Source organism: Gastrolobium bilobum, unplaced genomic scaffold (assembly GCF_033153095.1).
Source record: "Gastrolobium bilobum isolate Gb01-03AN ecotype WA unplaced genomic scaffold, APGP_CSIRO_Gbil_v1 utg162852, whole genome shotgun sequence".
Classification (NCBI taxonomy): domain Eukaryota; kingdom Viridiplantae; phylum Streptophyta; class Magnoliopsida; order Fabales; family Fabaceae; genus Gastrolobium; species Gastrolobium bilobum.
Window position 1 is genome coordinate 21,521 of NW_026898085.1, and position 13,681 is coordinate 35,201.

The 13,681-nt window shown below is 39.1% G+C and overlaps 1 protein-coding gene, 1 non-coding gene and 1 pseudogene across 2 annotated transcripts; 1 reads left to right on the forward strand and 2 right to left on the reverse strand.

Moving 5' to 3' along the window:
- Positions 1 to 6,111: 6,111 nt before the first annotated feature.
- LOC133312760 (uncharacterized) lies at positions 6,112 to 11,548 on the reverse strand (annotated as a pseudogene).
- Positions 11,549 to 11,570: 22 nt separating this feature from the next.
- On the reverse strand, positions 11,571 to 13,316 carry LOC133312761 (uncharacterized). Its single transcript, XM_061514019.1, has 2 exons — positions 12,108 to 13,316; positions 11,571 to 12,062 (listed from the first exon to the last, which is right to left on the reverse strand). The coding sequence occupies exons 1-2, from the start codon at positions 13,314 to 13,316 to the stop codon at positions 11,571 to 11,573; spliced, it is 1,701 nt and encodes a 566-aa protein (XP_061370003.1).
- On the forward strand, positions 12,988 to 13,093 carry LOC133312762 (small nucleolar RNA R71). Its single transcript, XR_009751730.1, has one exon. It is a non-coding gene; the product is annotated as a small nucleolar RNA R71 (small nucleolar RNA).
- Positions 13,317 to 13,681: the final 365 nt, after the last annotated feature.

The following is a 13,681-nucleotide window of genomic DNA, read 5'->3' on the forward strand; positions in this document are numbered from 1 at the left end:
TATGCTTTGACAGAAGCTGTTAAAAAATGGAGACACTACTTGCTAGGGTCCAAGTTTGTTATTAGAACTGATCATCGAAGTCTCAAGGAACTATTGACTCAAACAATTCAAACACTTGAGCAGCAGAAATATGTGTGCAAATTGATGGGGTATGATTTCACCATAGAATATAAATCTGGAGCTTCCAACACTGTTGCAGATTCCTTATCCAGAAGGGATGAAGGGGAGGAAATTACAGGTACCTCTTTTTCTTTAATCTCTCAAGTGAGTTTTGATATTGTCAATCAAATTAGGGAAGAGAATATTTCTGATACGGAACTATTGGCATGCATCTGAGAATTACAAATGGGGACCACACTGATCCTCACATTACAGTGAAGGATGGACTTTTGTTTCATCAAAATAGATTTTTACTGAGTTCCAAATCCAAGTTGAGTCAGGATTTGATTAATGAGGCCCATGCAACTCCTCTTGGGGGCCATGCTGGCATTACCAGGACCTTGCTTAGGCTATCTGCATCATTTTATTGGCCAAACATGAGGAAGGATGTCACCACTTTTGTTAAGCAGTGCTCAGTTTGCCAGTTAATCAAGACTGCTACCACACCTCCTCTTGGGTTGTTACAGTCCCTCCCTATACCAGATGGAGTATTTGAAGACTTGAGCATGGACTTCATCACTGGATTGCCTCCTTCCAAGGGATTTCAAGTGATTTTGGTTGTTGTGGATAGACTCACCAAGTTTGCACACTTTGGTGCATTGGCCCATCCATTCACAGCTGCTAAGGTAGCCTCTCTTTTCTGTGATATGGTGGTTAAACTACATGGTTTTCCCAAAACCATAGTTTCGGACAGAGACAGTATATTCATCAGTCATTTCTGGTCCACCTTGTTTAAAAATAGTGGAACTACCCTCAGGACAAGCACTTCTTACCATCCCCAAAGTGATGGCCAAACTGAGGTCACTAACAGGTATCTAGAGCAATACATTCGAGCATTCTGCCATGAAGAAAATAACAGATGGTCTTTTTACTTAAGTTGGGCAGAGTTACATTACAACACGGCTGTACATTCTTCCACGGGGATGAGTCCATTCCAAGCTTTATATGGGAAGCTACCCACTATGATACCTCATTACTCGCCAGGATCAGTTAAGGTGGAAGCTGTGGATGCCACTTTATCTCATAGAAATGATTTGTTGGCCAGATTGAAGAAGAACTTGCAAGGGGCTCAAAACCGCATGAAAATGCAGGCTGATAGGCACAGAAAAGATATTACCTTGAAGGTAGGTGATTTGGTTTTGGTTAAACTACAGCCATATAGACCGATTTCAGTGGCCAAGAGATCGAATCAAAAGTTGGCTAAGAGGTACTTTGGTCCTTTTCCTATTATTCGAGTTCTAAGTCCAGTATCTTACCAGTTGCAATTACCAGATGGCTGTAAGATCCATCCTTCATTCCATGTATCCGTACTTAAACCCTTCCGGGGAGATCACCCAGATTTGGTTCCCACATTTCCAGAGTTGAGTCATGATAACTTTCCAATACAGAAACCACTTGCTGTCTTGATGTCTCGTTCTACAAGGAACCATAAGCAATGGTTGGTTCAATGGTCCAATGCTTTACCAGAGGATGCTACTTGGGAAAATGAATCTGACTTGCAGGTCCAGTATCCAGAATTGAACCTTGCGGTCAAGGTTCCTTTACAAGAAGGGGCGAATGATACGATGAGGGCTAGAAGGTTGAAGAGTGCACCCTTGTGGGTTAAGGATTTTAGCACTAAGTAACCAGACCATGGTTACTGTTAATAGCATGTAAAATAGGAGGTTAGTTGAATAAGTGATGGGTTGGTTAGTTAGTTAGATGAGGTGGCAAATTCTGTTAGAAGTAAGTGTTTGTATATAAACACTACACATGTACAAACGTGGCATTCATTGGAATATACAAAAAGTTGTTCTGTTTTTGTGCTTTTCTGTTCTTAAGGGTTCTGCACCCTTAACACATGAGCATAATCTTTTCCTTCCAAGAACTTGAAGAGAAAATAATCGTTCTCCATGTCTATCAATTCATAGGCTCCTGAAATACTCCACATTTTTAGTAGTCTTCCTAGAAGATATTTGACATTCAGCCTTTTTCCCAGCACCTTAACTATTAGTGCGTTCTTCCACTTTTTGCATGCTTCTTTATGGACCTCTTTCGGGTAGATGAAAAAGGGGCAAAAAGGATCCTCTTCGGCTAAATTCATTTCCTCCTCTTGGATATCTTCCCCCTCTTCTTCATGTAGCTGTTGATCCATCCAGTGTTCCTGGCACCATTAAACTGAAGAAGTGTATCCCTATAGGATATCACCTTTCTTGCCCGTGTATTGTCATTGCTTTTCTGGACCTCCATTTCCTCAGCATTTGCCACTTCCTTATCTTTGGGTCTTCTACCGCTACCTTCTCTTTCGGCTTCCCTATGCTTCTCCTCAACAAATCCTCTTCTTCTAACAATTTGGATTTTATTTCCATTACCCCTAAGATAGATGACCCTCCCAAAACCCTAGCAGAGCTCACTGTTGCCTTGCTAACAATTATGCAAGTAGCGCGCAAGTATACGCGGCAACAAGTAATACAGGGCGTATATGAGACCCTTATATCGTTCCCACAAGGATCTTTAGCGTATGTACTTTGACAAAATTTGGTAATTGCTAAAACTGAACCTTTTCTAAAAATGGGTAAAAAATGGAAAACAAATAAACACAATACTACTACTAAACCGTGTATTCTTTTCTTTTTGGATTTTTCTTTTAAAACTTGAATTGACAACTTAATGAATGGACAATTAGTGGGAAAATAAGTTGGGATATTTTTTATGTAAAAAGAAAAGTAAAAGTCAAAAGATTTTTTTTTAGAAGGAGAAATTGGTAACTAGGATTAGATTTGAAATATGTGAAATCAAAGGAAAATAAATCTGAAGTGTTGACACTAAGGTGTAAACCAGGTTGAGTTTTGGTTCCCCATCCCCCAACAGCCTCCAAATAAGTGCTAAAAACAAATCCTTAAAAATTAATTCCAAAGTGTTGGACCCTTTTCTTATTGGTTTTAATCTCTTAAAAACATTTTTATCTTTAACAAACATCTGCACATCTCTGTGCTAAATGAAAGAAAAGACCCTTGTAATCCAATCCAACACAACATGGAGGCTGTTCTCATCTCTGAGTAACATCCCATGAGTGTTCTCACACTCAAGTCCATGTGTTTAACACAGTTCTGGACTTAGTCATTTCTCAATGACTAATTCCCAAACTCATATCCTACTATCAGGCCTCAACAGTAGCATAAATAAATTAAAGCACAGTGTTAAACAAACAGGGAATCAACTTCAAGAAAAATAGTATTCAGCACATTCACGACTGTGGTTTGGGTACCTACACCCAACCTATAAAAAGTTTAGCTGCTATCCATGAGAATGGAGCTTACAAACAGTAAAGGAAAACTCAAATATTACAGAATATAAAATGCTTAAAATAAAACTACAACACTGGTTCTAACAACCGGAAATCACAGTGCTGTAGAGACATGCATAAGGCTCATCAGATGAGTCTCATTATAGAACAGAACAGAAAGAAAATTCAAAACTAAAAAAATATTCAGAAGACCAGAAAAATAAAATTCCAAAGCAGAACCGAAGGGAGAACCTCATTCACTCCTTGTTCTCCTTTTTATAGCTCTTCTTTCCTTCTTTGCACAATATTCCTCTTTTGCTCTAGCTCAACAGTTTAACGCGCTGCTTGTGCGCTGCAAATGGGTGGTCCCCACAGTGCTCCACTCCTCTGCTCAGACAATCTGAATGGAATTGTTGCTCCTTCAACCCGTACACTGACGTGTGCTCACAATCGCTCCAGCCTCCACTAAGTAACGGACTTTTGTTTGGCTTTTTCAGAACCAAAAATAGTGGCTAGGGTTTTCTTGTTTTCTTTTCTCAATGGGCTGTGGATGTGGGTTAATTTGGACGGATGAACTGTAAGACGAGGACGATCTGACTTTATGGGTTGATTTGTGGCAAGGATTAGGGATGACTTTAGATGGGCGCGCTCATTATGGGTGTGCTAGGGTTTCTTCTTTTTCTTTCTTTTGGCTTCCGTGTTTCCTGATTCTGTCTCTTCCTTCCTTCCTTTGTTTCTTTCTTTCCTTGCAGTTGTTGGGCTTTAGCTTTAGGTCCGGCCCAGTCCATTCCTTCTTCTTTACTCTCATCTGTTCTTTGGGTCACTCTGATTTAAAACAGCATCTGGGCCTAAAAAAATGAAATACTTTAGCCCATTAGCATTTTAATCAACAAAAGATAAATTACAAACCTTTGGGGTATTATAATCACAAAATCAATTCATTTCTCTTCATATGCAATATAAATCACATGCTCTAAGTCTCCATTAAGAGACTTATCACACCCCCAAACTTAAATTGTTACTTGTCCTCAAGGAACAAATACAATGCAACACCACAATTCTTTCGTCAGAACAGTTCCTTAACAATAAACCAAACTTTCATTTCACATCAAACATGCTTCCAAACAGAATTCTCAGAATCTTCATTTTCAGTCAAACATACAACTTTGAATTACTACTCACAAATATTCACTTCTCTTTTTACTTCACAGCAGTTTAAAACAGGCATCAGTTCTTGACTTGCACTAAAGGACATGCAATTAACTCAACAGAAAAATCTATTTCTTATCAATCAGAGGAAAGGATTACAGTTAAAGCATCAACAAATTAGTGATTAGTGTGACTTCAATGTTCAAGTGTGATCAGTGGAAATTGAACAATAACAAGGGAGACCATGACTCATCATTACATAATACAGAGAACTACATCTTCATAAAAGGCAAATGAGAATGGCTAAAACTCTCTCATCACACATGTTTATCACTCAATTGTGCAGGGATCTGTTTAACTCACACCTTTAATGGGAATAGCCTCAACATAGGCTTGATAAGATGCTATGGCTTTTGAATGACACACACATTAGACTTCAATCAGAGGGACTTCATGGCTGTATCTTGGCTTGGGTTAAGGTGAGAAAGTTATGGATGAATGGCTAACTCAGCTATGATGGACAAGTGATGCAATCAGACAACTTAACTAGACATTTCCATGGCTGCCAAAAATTTTACTCTCTTGTACTTTATATATTTTTTTTCTTTTCTTTTCTTTTTCTTTGACAAACATTCTCTTTTTATGGTATACATTCACACCTTTTTCTCTTTTCTTTACCCTCAGCCATGGAACTGAATTCATTTTCAATGGATTGCAACTTCACAAAAAAAAAAATTTATTCCATCATCATAGCTAAGTGGGAAGGTAGTCATGGGCTGGGGAAAAATGAGGGAGTCTAAAAATTAAGCTACAGGCTCAAAGTGGGTTAACAAAGATAAAAATTCAAGGTTGGCTTTTTGGCTAAAGGAGTTAATCAGAAGAAAATGTGCCCTCTTCTTCTTGAAGCTTACTTATGCCTCACCTAATTACCTAGCATCAAATCAAATTCTGTTTCTTCTATCCCAAAAAGGAACCTCAGAAAAAAATTTAACTATTTATGGATCAAATCTTCACTAGGCTAGGCTTAATCACCAACTCACTTGCCTCTTGTTTCAACTTCATTTTCTCCCTTATTCATTTTAGCATTCAGTCTCCCAATGCTATTATCTCACTGCCCTCAATCCACTTGTCAATTTCCATCACACTTTTCACAAAAAAAAAAATTCTCTTTTTTTTCACACAAAAATCAATCCAATCCTCTAATTAATCCACCAAACAACTGTTGAATTCTTTTCAAGTCCTTCCTACATTTTTTTTTTTACTTTTACTTTAAACAGCAACTAACCTCTACCTAACTCAAAACAACCAAATAACAAGAAAACATCCTACAACTCTAAAAACAGCAAAACCACTCAAAAGAAAGGAAAAAAAATAATCAGCAAACAACTACAAGTCAACATCACAGCAATTAAAACAATTTCCTGCTTCACCCCCCCCCAACTTAGAATGAACAGTGTCCTCACTGTTTCAATGCCAGCCAGGTACCAAAAATAAGGCAAGAAAAAATAAGGTAACCTGGGGCCATAAGAGGTTCTGGCCTAATCCTCCATATAATCTGAGTCCTCAGACTCAGATTTTTCAGATTCCTCCGAAGCAGATGGGGTAAGGATTTTGTCCTCCTCATCAGTCTCCTCAAGAATGGGCTCAATCTTAGAACGTGGCCTTCCTCTTTTCCTTGAAGATGGAGTGTGTGCAGGTTGAGCAGCAGGTGTGGCTTCAGCAGATGGAGCAGATTGTGCTCTTTGAGCTTCAGCTCTAGCTTGGAATAGCTGTTGGACCTGTGGATCAGTATAAATAGAAACTGGAGGAAAAGTGAGACCATGAGGAAAAATAGGCATTGCAGGAAAATTAACAGAATTTTTTCTAAAAAATTCATTCATCACTCTATCTCTCTCAGCAACATAGGTGTAAAACCTCGCTTGTTCATTTAAAACTCCAAAAAATTGCTCATAGTATTTCTTGAACAACAAATCAGGTTGTTATAATCCTCCCTCAACTCCTTCATCATGGTGTACATCCATATGAGGTCATTATGCAGCTACCCTGGATGAGCAAAGTCTATTTTGGGGCTGGCTGCATAAGCTTCTTCATTAAAAGGAGATGGAGGAGAGGGGGATTCATGACGTGTGTTCGGAGGACCTTCACTTGAAGCTCTTTTGTTGTCTCTTTTTTGTTTACTGCCCTTAGGTTCTTCCTTAAGAACAGATTTTCCCTTTTTTGACACATTTGGAGTGGTTGAGGTGCAGCATGCAAAACCTCTTTCACAAATTCCTTTTCAGAAACTGTTTTAATCCCCCTTTTTAGCTTAGAAATACAAACAAGGTTTATCATCTCTTTGAGATGGCACATTTTATCCGAAGGGTTGTCAACCACACCCTTGGATTTACATAAACCAGTAATGAAACTAGGATACCACAACTTCCCTTTCTTATGGGATGCACACTCACAAATTCCCTTTTGAATAAAAAGGGCTGCATCTACTTTCTTTCCAGTCAGTAGACACCACAACAAAATAGTCCTATCTTTGGTCACTAAATGGACATGGGAAGTTGGAAGAAGTCTTGCTCGGATAAAGTGATACCACACCTGGGCTTTTTCCAGCAAATGTTTTTTTTGAGATGGTGTGGTTTTCTTTGTTAACCTCCCATTGTGTCCCTGGGACAGCAATGGTGAGCAAGACTTCCTGCAAAAAGGAATGGTCAGACTTCTTTTTAAACACCTTATATTCATCATTGGAATTGGGGAGAGCATAGTATGCTCTCACAGCTTTGGGCCCATATGAGACCTTCACTCCCCTACAAACTACTTCTGTTTTTTTTTATCAGTAACCTCAGCATAAAACTCTTGCACTATAGTGATGTTAGCTGCGTGCTGAGGGTGCAAAAAGAGTTGCTCCCATTTTTGGGCTTTCATCACTTCATAGACATAGGGGGGATAGTCATTGTGCCCCTCAAATCCCTTATCGGGAATGGGGTCTCTATGTTTCATTACATCCTCAAACCTCTGCAGAACATATGCAGAGGTGAAAGATGTGATGGAATGACTCTCTGGGTCATTTGTGGAGTGTTGGACATCTGGTGTAGATGATCCCCCACTCCTCAAGTTCTTCCTCACCATAGGTACTGGCTAAAAGTTAGAATTAAAAGAAAAATTACTAAAAGTAAAAACTAAACAGAGAGTAAAAGAGAAGGAGTAGATAGCACCAGTAGTGGTAAAAAGCCCCAAACTTAAATCTGAGTAGTTATGAAAAACACCTGTCAAAACATAAAAATATATATATATTTTGTTAGTAATAAACTGGAAAGTAAACTGAATTTAACAAAATAGGTTGTAGGAAATATTAACAAATATCCCAGCATTCAAACCATTTTTCTTTTTCTTTTTTTTTCAACAAACAAAACAACAACTAAAATATGTACAAAAATAAAACTGTAATAAAGCTTAATTTTTAGAGTCTCAAGCTAGACTCTTCACTGTTTGTTTGTGTTTTTAAATGGTGGGAGGGTCAGTAAGAGATATTGAAATTTGAGCTTTCTCAATTCCCTCCCCCAAGTAATTTTTTAATCTTTGACCATTAACACTGAATTTGGTCCCATCTTTCTCATTCGAAATATCAACTACACCATGCAAATGGACTTTGGTCACCTTGAATGGACTAGACCATCTAGACTTCAACTTACCTGGGAAGAATTTTAGTCTAGAATTAAATAGCAGGACCTGTTGCCCCACTGCAAACTGTCTATCTAGGATTTGCTTATCATGCCATCTCTTCATTTGTTCTTTATACAATTTGGCATTTTCATAAGCATTTAATCTAAATTCGTCCATTTCATTCAATTGGAGAATTCTCTTTTCTCCTGAGGCAGTGGCATCAACATTCAGTTGAGTGCCCAATATGCCTTGTACTCCAGCTCTAAGGGTAGGTGGCAATTTTTACCAAAAATCAGCTTGTAAGGAGAGCAACCTAAAGGTGTTCTATAAGCTGTCCTATAGGCCCACAAGGAATCATCTAATTTCAGGGACCAATCCTTCCTTGAAGGATTCACAACTTTTTCTAGAATCCTTTTCACTTCTCTATTTGTAACTTCAACTCGCCCACTTGTTTGTGGGTGGTAGGCAGTAGAGACTTTATGCTTAACTCCATATTTGGCCAAAAGGGTTTCAAATTGTCTACTAGCAAAGTGCTTATCTCCATCACTTATAATGGCTCTTGGAGTTCCAAATCGGGTAAAAATATTCTTTTTCAAGAATTTAATTACCACTTTTGAATCATTTGTGGGTAAGGCAGCAGCCTCTAACCATTTGGAAACATAATCCACAGCTACCAATATATATTGGTTCCCAAAGGAGGGAGGAAATGGGCCCATAAAGTTTATGCCCCACACATCAAAGATTTCTATTTCTAAAATTGGTTTCAAAGGAATTTCTTGCCTTCGAGACACATTACCAGTCCTTTGACACCTATCACATTTACGGACATAGACATTGGCATCCTTGAATAAGGTAGGCCAATAAAAGCCAGATTGCAGCACTTTTGCTGCTGTCCTTAAACCACCAAAATGACCACCATATGGTGAGTCATGACACTGCTGTAAAATTTCCTCTTTTTCTTCCTCCAACACACATCTCCTAATTATATGATCAGCACATTTTTTAAACATGTATGGTTCATCCCACAAATAAAATCTGCTCTCATGTACCAACTTTTTCCTTTGTTGGTAACTCAGCTCCTTAGGAAATACCCCACTAACTAAATAGTTAGCCAAATCAGCATACCATGGGGTTGTCTTGGTGGCAACTAAAAACAATTGCTCATCAGGAAAAGTTTCCTTAATGGCTTGCTCAACTACCACATCATCTTGCTGCCCTTCATTAAGCCTAGACAAGTGATCACCCACTTGATTTTCAGTTCCTTTCCTATCCTTAATGTCCATATCAAATTCTTAAAGGAGAAGAACCCATCTAATCAACCTAGGCTTGGAATCTTTCTTTTCCACCAAATATTTTATGGCAGAATGGTCAGTATACACAATGACCTTGGTGCCTACCAAATAGGATCTAAACTTGTCAAAGGCAAACACTACAGCCAACAGTTCCTTTTCAGTCACTGTATAGTTCAATTGGGTTCCATTTAAGGTTCGGCTGGCATAATAAATAGAGTGGAAAACTCTATTCTTTCGTTGTCCTAAAACAGCCCCCACTGCCCAATCACATGCATCACACATTAACTCAAAGGGCAGTGACCAGTCAGGGGCTATTATAATGGTAGCAGAAATTAATTTCTGTTTTAGCTCCTCAAAGGCTTTATGACAAGCTTCATCAAAATGAAATGGGGTATCAATTTCCAGCAAGTGACTAAGAGGCTTAGAAGTTTTGGAAAAATCTTTGATGAACCTCCTATAAAAGCCAGCATGCCCAAGGAAAGACCTTATCCCCTTTATGTTAACAGGGGGTGGCAGCTTCTCAATTTGATCTATCTTAGCTTTATCAACCTCTAATCCAGCCTTGGATATCCTATGTCCTAATACTATGCCTTCTTTCACCATAAAATGGCACTTCTCCCAATTTAGGACTAGATTGGTCTCCTCACATCTCTCAAGGACTTTTCCCAAATTTCCTAGACACTCTTCAAAAGAATCCCCAAAGACACTGAAGTCATCCATGAAGACTTCCACAAACTGTTCTATCATGTCATTAAAGATAGCCATCATGCACCTTTGAAAGGTGGCTGGTGCATTGCACAGCCCAAAGGGCATTCTCCTAAAGGCAAAGATGCCATAGGGACAAGTAAAAGTGGTCTTTGGCTGGTCCTCAGGGGCTAAGGCTATTTGATTGTACCCTGAATAACCATCTAGAAAACAGTAATTTTCCTTACCAGCTAACCTATCTAGCATTTGGTCAATGAAAGGCATGGGGAAATGGTCTTTCCTAGTGGCTTTGTTGAGTTTTCTGTAGTCCATACAGATCCTCCAACCAGTGACAGTCCTAGTGGGTATTAATTTTTTTTTTTTCATTTTCCACAACAGTGATCCCACCTTTTTTTGGGACACACTGTACTGGGCTAACCCAGTTACTGTCAGAAACGGGATAAATGATCCCAGGATCCAGCAACTTAATAATTTCTTTTTTTACTACCTCCTTCATGATTGGGTTAAGCCTTCTTTGCTGCTCTCTAGAGCTGCTGGTTTGGTCATTAAAAAGAATTTTATGTGTGCAATAGGAAGGGTTAATTCCTTTTATGTGTGCCAAAGACCAACCTATAGCCCTCTTAAATTTTTTTAAAACAGTCAGCAACTGTTCTTCCTCTAACACAGTGAGCAGATTGGACACTATAACAGGCAATGTGTCTTTTTTCCCTAAGTAAGCATACCTAAGGTGATTAGGCAGAGGCTTGAGTTCTAACACAGGGGGCTCTTCAATTGAGGGTTTAGGAAGTTTTAACCCTCTCTTTGCTAATTTCAAAGACTCAAAATTTTTATTTTTCCAAACCACATCAGTTCTGGAATTCAACCACTTAACTGCTTCCTCAGAATCAGTTTGACTGATTTCTAGACCCTCAAAACCAGAATTTTGTAAAGAGTCTAATGAAGACTCATGCAAAAATTTATCTTTGACTACACAGTCAATGATATTTAGCCTAGAACACTCCTCTATGTCTCTTGGGTATTTCATGGCTTTTAAAATATTGAATTTTACTTGCTCACCATTCACATTCATGGCCAACTCACCCTCCTTTACATCTATGACAGCCCCACCAGTGGCTAAGAAAGCCCTTCCCAAAATAATTGGAACCTCTCGGTCTTCCTTATAGTCTAAGATTATAAAATCAGCATGTAGAATGAATTTATCTACCTTCACCAAAACATTCTCTACTTTACCTTCCGAATAAACTAAGGACCTATCAGCCAACTGTAATGTGACAGTTGTGGGATTAGACTCTCCTACTTTCAACTTTTTGTACACACTCAAAGGCATCAAATTGATACTAGCACCTAAATCACACAATGCTCTGCCTATGTAGTGGTCTCCTATGGTACATGGGATTGTAAAACTTCCTGTATTGACTGCTCTCTTGTGTAAGAGCAACAGTCTCAAACTCTTCTAGCCTCATTTTTCTTGAAAGAATTTCTTTCATGAATTTCACATAAGTGCACATTTGTTCCAATGCATCCACAAACGGAATGTTGACATGCAACTGTTTTAGGAGGTCTAAAAATTTCCTAAACTGATTATCTTGCTTCTGTTTTTGTAACCTTTGAGGAAAAGGTGGTGGGGGTCTGTTTTTGGCAACTGGTGTCTCAACATTTGACTTGGTTGCTTGACCCTTTGGCATAGACTTTTCCATGGAAATATTCCTTAAAGGCTCATCTATAGGGGTCTGATTGTCAGATTCAACCAGAATGGGCAAGGGGTCACTATGCGCAGCTCCTTGGGGGCTGTCATGAACAACAGAATTCTGAACAGGTTCAGAATTTGCATCTTTTTCTTTCTGCATGTTCTCATCTTCTCTTTTTTTTAATGTGGAAGGTCTAACCACAGCTTCTGGCTGATTTACAGATCTGCCATTTCTGAGCTCTATCATATTACATTCCTCTTTATTTCTCCTAGGCTCTTCAGTGTTACTAGGCAGGGTACGAGGGGGTCTGGTATTCATAGTGTTTGCTAAATGGCCTAGTTGGGATTCTATATTCCTCAAAGATGCAGGAATACTTTGTACAACGGCTTCCAAACTGTTTTGCTTAGTTTCATTCTTAACCAAATATTCCCTTAACAAAGCTTCTAAGGAGGAAGGTGGAGCAATAGGCATCTCACTAGGTTGAACAACAACTTGCTGCCTTGAAGTTTGTTGGTAGTTCTGGGTGGGAAAAGGCACTTTGGTTTGGGCATTGGAGGGGCCAGCTTGCTGCCCTTGCCCTTGGAAATATTGAGGATGTTGGTTCTGCCTCCATCCTTGATTAAAATTAGTGGAAAAATTATTTTGGTTCCTATTTTGGTTCCCCACATAATACACAGATTCTGGGTTGGATGGGCAGCTACCAAACAAGTGGGGCCCACCACAGCAAACATAAGTTTCACCTGTGTTCACTGCATTGACTTGAGGTGTAAATATTGGAACTTGAGGTTGAGACAATTTTGCCTCAATGGCTTGTCCTTGGGATCTCACCAAAGTGGACAGTGCATCAAACTTGGCTGAAAGGGCTGTTACCGGATTTATTTCATGTAAACCAGCCACTTTCCTAGACTGATTTCTCTCTTCAGGCCATTTGGCATAATTTTGAGTCATTTGTTCCAACAATTCATGGGCTTGGTTAAAGGACATGGACATAAACATGTCATTAGCAGCAGAATTTACTAAGCCTCTATTTTGAGTACTCAGGCCATTGTAAAAGGTCTGTAACACTGCCCAAGAGGGTAAACCATGGTTGGGGCATTGCTTAAGAAGGAGTTTGTACCTCTCCCACACATCCACTAAGGTCTCACCATCCTTCTGCATGAAGTTGGTGATATCACATCTAGTTTGCACTATCTTGTTGGATGGGAAAAATTTCATGATAAATTTTTCAGCCAGTGTGTGCCAATTAGTCATGGAGTTGGATGGAAAGGAGTTCAACCACTCTTTGGCTTTATCAGCCAGTGAGTGAGGGAAGAGCTTCAATCTCAGCACATCATCTGAGATGTTAGGATTCCTAAAAGTGTTGGCCACTTCTATAAAATTCCTAAGGTGTTTGTGTGGGTCTTCCATCAACAGACCATGGAACTACCCCATGTTTTGGAGCATGGTGAACATCACTGGTTCTAGCTTAAAGGGTACTTCATTCACAGGTTGGGCAATGCTTGGATCTAATTCATCCAACACAGGTATGCTGAAGTCCATCATGGACCTATCATTGTCATTTATGACAGGTGGGTTTTGTATCCTTGGTATTTCATCCTCATTTCCATTTCCATTTCCTACATTCTCCATCTCTTCAAAATTTGGGATTGGGATTTTCCTTTGGGCTCTTCTCCTAACTCTAAAGGTCCTCTCAAGTTCAGGGTCAAATGAATCTATGAACGGGTGTGGAGTTACACTCATGCACCATTTTTTAACTAAAACAGGTAACCTAA